Source organism: Taeniopygia guttata, chromosome Z (genome assembly GCF_048771995.1).
Source record: "Taeniopygia guttata chromosome Z, bTaeGut7.mat, whole genome shotgun sequence".
In the NCBI taxonomy this organism is placed as follows: Eukaryota; Metazoa; Chordata; class Aves; order Passeriformes; family Estrildidae; genus Taeniopygia; species Taeniopygia guttata.
This window is the reverse complement of record NC_133063.1, coordinates 74359019-74368513: the sequence shown is the minus strand read 5'-3', so window position 1 is coordinate 74368513 and position 9495 is coordinate 74359019. Positions and strand designations below refer to the sequence as shown.

Genomic DNA, 9495 nt, shown 5'->3' with positions numbered 1-9495 from the left:
AAGAAAACAAGTTTGGAAAGCAAAAAACTGTTGCTGCTGCTCTGACCAGTCTTTTAAAAAATGTTTTTCTGTAAGCCACTACAATCAATTTGATATAAAATAAATAACAAAATAACAAAAATTACATCATTACTATTGAAAATCCCATGAGTTGCAAATGTAAAGTTAAAATTGTACTTACCTATGCATTTCAAACACCAAAAAATACTGTTACTTTTCTATCACAGATTTGAGCATGGAAAAAGTACAACTTCACGAGCTCTATTTTGTAACTGTCCTTATTATAAGGATAATAATCTGAAAATAACAGACAGTTTGCAGTAAGGGAAATACAACCATTCCAAAAATGTTATGGGTATTTTCCATTATTAAGTCCTAATTATTTACTCAGTGTGTTGTGCCATGTAAATTAAACAATTTCAGCTCCATATTACTTTCTCCAAAGGCTGAGCCTTCAAGCAGTGATGACTCTTTTGCATTCCTCAATGTGCTTCAGTGTTACATAGCAATAATATCAATTATGATTTGATTTCATCTTGTCCCTTACAAATATCTTTTTACTGCAGTATTTGTTCGTGCTTTAAAAACTACATTTTGACTTATTTTTGATGATATTAAATTACTTTTTTAATGAATTGAGTATTTCTAGAAACTGGAAGACAATTCTGTCAAGTTTTGACCTACAAAGGGTGCAAGAATGAGAAATTTTTATTGTACATAAATTAAATTAGTACATTTTCTAACAGTAAAACTCAAATAATTGTAATGTAAAAAGGATTTTGTTAGGAATATGTGACATCTCCTATTTTTTAACTGTATTAATACCAAGACAGAAAATTAAGCTCAAACATGGACTTCAAACATTCACACTGCAATAGTGGGTATATTGGACTAAATCTAGAACTGTCAAAATACGCTAGAGATTCCCAGTCAAGCTAAGTTCTTTTACCATTTATATTTCAGTCAAAACTAGTATTTTAAAGACTCTACTACATAAGTCTAATGAACTGAAACCACTGAAAGACTGATGTTAAAAAACAGTCATACTCTGAAAATATATCTTGATGGATTTTTGCATGGCAATAATAGGTGCAGTTTTGAAATATTTCCTTTATGTATTTCTCATAAGGATATAAATTTGTATTTTAGTTTAAAAATCTAGGGTGTTTTCTTGTCTAATAATCTTAAATTACATATATGTGCAATCTATGTACTTACATTGTTTTACTGGTATTTTCTATTCTGACTACTTTTAAAAACTCCATAATGAAAAATTATGATACTGTATTAGGTAGAACACATATATCTGTCAAATGCTACAGTTACAAATGGAAACTTTTACATGCCTGTTAATTATTGTTTTTTGATCAAGTGATACTTCTTTGGTGACATAGTCTTTAGTGTCTGCATACACATAGAAAGCAGGAGTCAGGGCAGAATGACTGCTTCAATTCACTAAATATACTTTCATATTTATTATTCACATGGGTAATAGTATATAGTATATTTATACATAGCATAGCTATAGCATACTAACTGAACAACTAAATGCATACTTAGTAAGATGTAAATACAAATTTTCTGTAAAGCAGACTGAAATTTTTCATCACACACATTACCAGAATAGCCAAATAAAATGAAGCAAGTTTGTTCTCACCAATTAAGAATATAGCATTTTAAAAAGGCATTTTTACTTTTAATGGAAGAAAACAGATATTGCTAACAAAGCCAACACTAAAAATCTAAATTTTTTTTTGCCTGACCCAGTGTAATCCAGACAACAAGAAAAGTTCAAACCCAGGAAAGCGTCTCCATAACACACACAACACTGATGTACTCTACTCATAGCCACTCAGTATCTGAAGAAGATACCTCACTGCATCAACAGACTGTTAGCGTGTCTCACAAGGCTGAACTTTCAGTGAGGCATTAATCTGAAAATGCTCAAGAAATCACTATTTCATAGCAGATATTAAAATGTACTTAAACCACATTCTCTTCTTAGGAAGGATTGCTTAAAAATTATAATAGGAAAACTAATAGGTGTCCACACTGCTTTGGTGTCTTGGTAACCAAGCTCCCATTCCAAATCCATTGTATTTTGATGTTTTGTCTCTTGACAGTTGGATGAGTTAGAAGGTTCCTTTTAATTACGCTTGACTTCAGAATTTACAAATTACTGGAATTCTGGTTATCTAAGAGGTCAAGAGAAGGTAATCACTGTTTTTGTCCCCTCCAGAAACCCCAGATGGGTAACCAACACAATAATCATTACCTTTCTGAAATTCATACTGGATAGTAAGAGTGGTGATGGCAAATTTAGCTGTAATCAAAATCCAGTCAAAAATGAGCCTTATGACACATTAAAGCCTTTGAAAAACAATTACAACTTCTAAACTGGGAAACTACCTGACACTTTGTGAGAAATTTGGAAACAATAATCAATCAACCTTTCATTCTTCCTCTCATTTTCCAAAATTCACACAGGACGAAGTGAATTACTTTTTGCCTTTTTCCAAGGTGGATCAGAGATCATGCTTCTCAGGCAAAACTAATTAAAAGTCCAGACAGATTGATATTTCAAATGAGTCCAAGTCATTAAACATTTGCACTGAAATCTTTGTGCCTACTGGATTTTATATTTATATTTATATATGCTCTCTAGAAGTGCAAGTTCAAGATTAGCCAATTTCTTATGGAAATAAATATTTCACAGGAAAATGAACAGTTCTAAAGTTCATATATCAAAACAATATAATGTCCTTCCAAATGCATGGAACATCAAGACAAAGTTACTTCCAACTATAACTATATAAGCTCATTAACTATATCATACTGGTATGACAATTTGCTGGTTTTATGACTAGCAGTACTTAAGTGGTTATAATTATAGTATCTGAAAGGTAGAATCCTAGTAAGATGAATGGAGAACATCAAAAATATTATGCTTTTTCCTAGTTGGCAGCCACATCCCCTAATGTAGCTAATGGGGTTTTTTAGTAGTCAGCATTTGTCAGGACAAGACAAATAGCATGTCTTTTGCCTTGCACAAACTTTTCCAACCTTTTCTGCTTTGAAAACAGTATTAATAAAAACATATTCAAGTATAAGACTAGCTAAATCTACGTGTAAAACCATATTCACACTATTCATCTTTTAAAACTATGGTTCATATACTTTTTAAAATAACACCAACATACTATTCAATAATAGTTGATAATGTTCCAATTTTTTTTAAAGGAATTTAACATCAGAAAATTTAGAAATGAAAATTAGCTGTCAGCAGATAACCGAAACAGCTTCCAAGTTTCCATTTGGCTCCTCATCTTTTCTTTTTCTGTTTTGTAGATCAAATAATATTTAATATTTACATTGAATTATTTTGGGTTTAATGCTCATTTCTCACTCAGTTTTAGAAGAGGCACCATATTGAATCACATTTCAGTAAGCACATTCCAAAATATTCAGAATTGCACAGCATGATGAAACAGGCTAACCATTAATAAAGTCAGGTGTATAGAAACAGGATGTAAAACAGACATTAGAGCACTAGAGACAGAACATTGCATAGAATATCCAAAAGAAAAACAAAAATATTGTATATGATTTATCTATGAACTAGCAAATTTCACAGAAGAAAATAGTGGAATCTTGACTATATGTATGTGAATGGTTATCCTTCACTTGAATGCAAATGGGACATGAGATCGACCCAGTAAACTTTTTCATCCCCAAGAAAACTTACAAAAATAAGTTTTGTAAGATAAAAATAAATAGGAATATATTTTAAATAATTCCTTACAATATCTTATGACAATTGAAAGTGGAAAAAAAAAAAGCACTAGCAAGCAACACATAAGTGCTCTGCAAAAATTGTTGACTGACTGTACTTAGAGAATTTCTTTTTACCACATTATAGCTGTCCTTTCTCTGACAGGCAACTTAGATTGTCACAGGTGAAGATACTTAAAAACAAATGAGAAAAGATTAAAGATATTGAAATCAGTACACTATAAAAATTTAGTCTATATGACACAAGAGCATTATTCATCAATCAGAAAAGGTACGTAATTTAGCTCAATTATACAGAAAGTGAAGTATTCCATATTTCTCAGCTATCGTAACAACTTCCTGTATTGATTTACCTGATTTCATCAGAAAACACTTTTTTGGTACATCAATGAAGAGTTCCTTGAAATGGAAAACAAAATACCATCAAGAAAGCAAAAAATGCCTAACCAAAGCTAGGACCTCCAGAAGCAAAAGATGGAACTGTAATGGCTACTCACATATAATGGAAAACACAACCTGATAATGGTGGGAAAAGGAAATACTGACATATATTGAATATGTGTGATGGCAAAATTATCTTAGGTGAGACCAAGGAAAGCTGAGAAACTAAAAAAAAAAAACAAACCAAATAAAACTAAATAATCAACTTATGCTATTATTGGATGGTACATTAACCAGAATCGTAGTGCAATTAGAAAAAAAAAAACCTGCAGAGTGAACCAGCCGAAACAAATTACCAACACTTAGCAAGTGTGTAGGATTTATTTTAAAGTAGGTTTAGATTGCTACTATGCACTAAATGCCAGCTAACAGCCAGGGTACATTTTTCAGTTCCATGATCCAAAAGGTATTTAGTTGATACTGTCATTAACTTTTCTATGGTATCAACTGAAGTATGATAGTAGGGTCATTTGAGAGAGTTCTTCAAATATTTCTTCAAAGCTTTCAGTGAGGAACTAACACTAAGGTAGATCCATCTAAAAAAATGTAACAATAACCACATTATATGCGCTGTGTATAAAACAAGTATTCTCCTACATTAAATGTTTTATCAAAATGCTCACACCCTAAAAAAGTGTATTACAGAGACCCAAGTAAATAGGATCACAGAATCACTAAGGCTGGAAAAAACCTTGAAGATCTTTAAGTTCAACCTTTGACCAAAACCATCATGTCAACTAAATCATAACACTAATTGCCACATCCAGTTGTTTCTGAATCCAAACATACAGTAATATTGAACATATAGTAATGACATAAATTTTTAAAAGTTAGTCTAAATTAAGACAAAGTAAAGCTATAATGGAAATTATTACAGCACCATTGCAGAAATCCATGTTACAACCCATGATTTTTATGATAATTTGAAAAGAACAAGGGCAGAAATCAGCTGAAGAAGCTCTAGGGTGAAGGTGAAGAGACAGTCCAGACAGACTATATATAACACATTCATGATATTTAGTTTCATTTTATTTATATTCCCTTTTCCCCTCATAAATACTTGAATATTCTGCAGATATCAGTCTACACCATTACACACAGGAACTGCTGTGGTCTAAGAACACCAGTACAGGGTCTTTCAAGCATGAAAATCATTGCCTGTGAGTGCACAATTTAGTATCACCCTGAGAGACTCAGTCTACCCAGGATTTCTTCAACTTCAACCTACAGGCACATCTGATGCCAAAATCTATTTGCTAGAATGTGATCAAGTGTACTGGTGTTTGCCATGCAAGAAACAAAGACTACCGTAATTAACACACTTTCCAACTATAGAGAACAGTCTCTGAGTTTGAACTAAAGTGTGCAAGTCTGTTAAAGATCTGAGTTCCTTAAAACTTTCCCAAAGTAGACATATAAATGACAATACACGTATTACTTATGTGGGCTTCAGCATATTTGACTGGACATACAGTTTCTCTCCTGCCTTATCATGTGTGAAAGGACTTAGTCTTTTCACTCTAATTTGAATAGGAACCTGCACTACCACTAGCATTTACAGATCTATGTAAATTTAGCATTTATTTTCAGAATTTAATACTGCTTACATAAATACATTTATTTTTAACTATGCTTAAAGGTTGCTGCAGTTACAAAAAATACTGGATGTGTAAAACAACCATATTATGGTAAACACACTAACTTGATGTTCTGATGACAATTATGTGGGCTTGAAGAAGAGCAAACTACTTCTACAAGACACTGTAGAAGGACTAACAAAGGCAAATTCAGGTACAAAATAACAGCTGAAAATGTATCTGTCATGTCCCTATTTTCATCTACTTGCTGATGCACTTGATGCAGATTTCTGTGATGCCTCATAACTGGAAATTTACTGTGCTTTCTAATTACTGTAACTAAATAGTTTAATTAGATTACTGCAGAAGCTTTTCTTCATCCACAAACATGCACGGTACCATTATTCATAGTATGCTCTATCTGAGAGCTGAGTTCCAGGCATAAATTATCATTTCCTGTTGAATGACAATGGTATTTCCACTCCACTAAAAAGGCCTTCCACTGAAAGACTTTTAATCAGTATGATTAACATGGATCCTAAAGGCCACATCAGACCAAGAGAAAGTAGAGCACTATACAAACAAAGGCCTAAAATTGTAAATTTCAGAAAACTGTGATAAACTGGCGAAGGACTTCAGAATCTCTTTTTGTCTTATTATCCCTAGTATTGATTGAAATCTCTCCACCTTGAAATTGTTGATGAGGACAAATCTATTGAGTCTCATTAAAACCAGCATAGGAATGAAGTCCCCAGAGCATTTGGGACCACTAAAGCAGATGCTACACATTTTAGAAAAATATTCTCTATCCTTGAGAATATAAACTACAGCTGCAATATGAAACAGACATCAATTTATTTCCATAAAAGCACTAATGTAAAGGAGTTATTGTAGAACATAGCATCCTTAAAATTTCTACTTAGAGAAAAAAGGTACATGAAGTCAACCAAACTTGATAAAACAGGTTACAGATCTTTACATACTGCTCACTACAGCTAGACTTGAAAATTTGTGGTCCTCAATAAATTTACATATAATTCAAAGCAGTTTACGACCTCAGTTTATTAGAAATGTTTTTTTTTTCAGTTTTTTTAGTCTCCTGTCTCATAGTACACATCAACATCAGCACAAAAATCTGTTTTTCTCAATGGTACCCTGTTAAGATGAACTTTGAATATGTGAACGAACCATACTGCCTGAGCTACAGCACATAGTACCTATCTGACCACTAACAGAGGTCATTGATCTTGCTGTAAGGGACAATATATCATAGGATGTACACGCTGATAGGCTCAATGCCATTTGAAGAAGTAGGAAAATATTCCTTTGTGACTGTATTTATGGAATAGCTGACACATCCTTATCTAGCTGTTGCAGACTGCATATTATTAATGCAGGGAAGACAAATAGAACACAGATTTGTCTGTAATAGTTCATGCCTCTCTCATTGAAGCAAAAAAATAGACATTTATATTATTTCTATAGATGCTGAGTTTTCCAAAAGCCTGCTGTGACTTCAGTAGGACTGTATCTCTTGTGATTTGAAAAATCCACGTTACTTGACACAATTACAATTGGCTGTTTTATACAGTTCTGATCAGAAATACAGAATAGGACTGTCATGATAAATTAATTCCTTTCCCCTTCCAAACTTCTCTTAACTCAACTTGCCACAAATATTAGCTCTATTCCACTGTGACTCAGGAACTTCACTTACTCCTTTTTTCACTGTTTTTTTCTCTTTTTTCCATATTTTTTTTCAGGTTTGATATTTTACAAAAGGACAGCTTAGCAGTTCCACAAATGTAATTCTTTATTTTTCAGTGACTCAAAGGATTCATTTAACACCTTCAGAAGCACTGAGTAGAGAATGGAAAATAAACAACTAGCAACTCCTGACACCTATCTCATTCTCTTTTATTCTAGAATTTACTCTGTCTTGTCCTAGATAGATAAATTCCTCCTGCCTTGCACATGTTCTGAACAACTTTGACAGAAAGTCAACTTGTAGCTTGACTGAGCTACTACTGCAATGCAGAAATTGTTTAATATCATCACTGTATCATCACTGCAATCAAATAAACAGTAGAGTTTTCTAGGATGTTTGGGGTTTTTTCCACTCTTTTTTATATGCAGCAGGTCTTTATGTTGGCATTCCACACAATTTCAAATTACCTTAGCAAACCACATCACATGGTACAGTGTCAAGTACACAAAAATGTGCTGGGCACCACAAACTGTAAATGCTAAACAAATACACCTTTGGAAGCCCAGTACTGATTCTGGTTTGACTCAGGTCTAGCTTTACAATTTTATTACAATCTGCACATTTTAAGTAAGATTACAAAGGAAGAAAGATTTTTTGGGAAAAAGCACTGGCAATATACAACTTCAGAAGGTAGTTCCAAGGTAGTAGAAGGCATGTTAAAGTTGTTTATACAAATTCTTCCTTGCCTTTGTCCTTCCTAATCTTTCTAAAAAGGAAGCAAAATATTTCTTAGAGACTGAAAAACATATATAAATTCATAAACTGAAAGAAGTCCTGAGTAGTGAGTGTTTGACAGATCATTAGAGTGAGCATTTTCCCTGACATTGACCAAAACCATAAAACTTTCTGCAAATGTGCGCATTGTTCCAAATCTGTGAACTTGTTAACCATTTCAAAAGATATTATAGCAACAATTTTCCAGTTGATTTTTATAGAGCAGGTTTTGTATTTTAAACCACTAATATTGTTTGTGATTCACACAAATACTTTGTTTAGTGGAAAGACTATCTTCCCCTGAACTATAAAAATCAATTTGGAGAATTTAGTAATTGAAAGCTCCTGTCATACCGAAGGGGAAGAAGAAAAACATAATTAACACCAAGTCTGATAAAGAAATTTATATGCTTGGCAATTTAATTCTATTTTTCTTCAGATGCAAAAGAAAAAAAAAATTTAGGGCTGATCAATTCAATGTATGCAAGGGGGCATATATGCTGGTATGCAATATACTCATATACTCAACGATATTTTGGCAATAATAGAGAATAACAGAGATCTAAAAGATGCAACACTACAAAATAACTTTGATTACTCTGCGCATTGATATTGTACAGATGGATATTAAAATGAACCCTATGAACATAAAGCAGAATAACATACTTTTTGATATGTTGTTTTAGCTGTGTGAGCATATTCTTGGTCTTGCAGTACTTTTTGTGTATCAGCATTGAGAGCCTCTAGCTGCTTTATCAGCTCAGCCTGCTGTGTTCTATCCTCAATGTTTTGTCTGCAAAGATTCTGTATCTCCTCTAACTCCTTCCTGTTGAAAACAAGGAATAAAGAGAAATCAAGAAAAAGAACAATGACCTCTGTTAAAATTTGTATGCAAATAATTTTATTGTAGATAAGGAGCTTCCTATCTTCATTTATTTTTCTGTCAATTGCCTTACAAACACTGTAAATTACATATAAAATATTTACTATACACTTTTGAGAAACATCTAAAAAACAGTTAAGTTCAGTTAATATGTTTAGTTAATCTAATGGAATGCCTTTCTATTTCCCTGTAATGCTTTAACTGCTCTAAAATAAACAAATTTTCACTACTTCATCTTTTTCTAATCAATATTCAGTTAACTCTTTAGCAGTAAGCGTCAAAATGTAAAATACATAGAACACATCACCTGCAAATAAGTT

General features: G+C 32.6%; 1 protein-coding gene across 1 annotated transcript in view; it reads right to left on the bottom strand.

The window, feature by feature from the left end:
• CNTLN (centlein) overlaps positions 1–9495 on the bottom strand; it is a 181752-nt gene that overhangs the window by 112788 nt on the left and 59469 nt on the right. Inside the window, 1 exon segment of the mRNA XM_072922859.1 lies at positions 8947–9118. Within this exon segment, the coding sequence (XP_072778960.1) occupies positions 8947–9118 (172 nt within the window).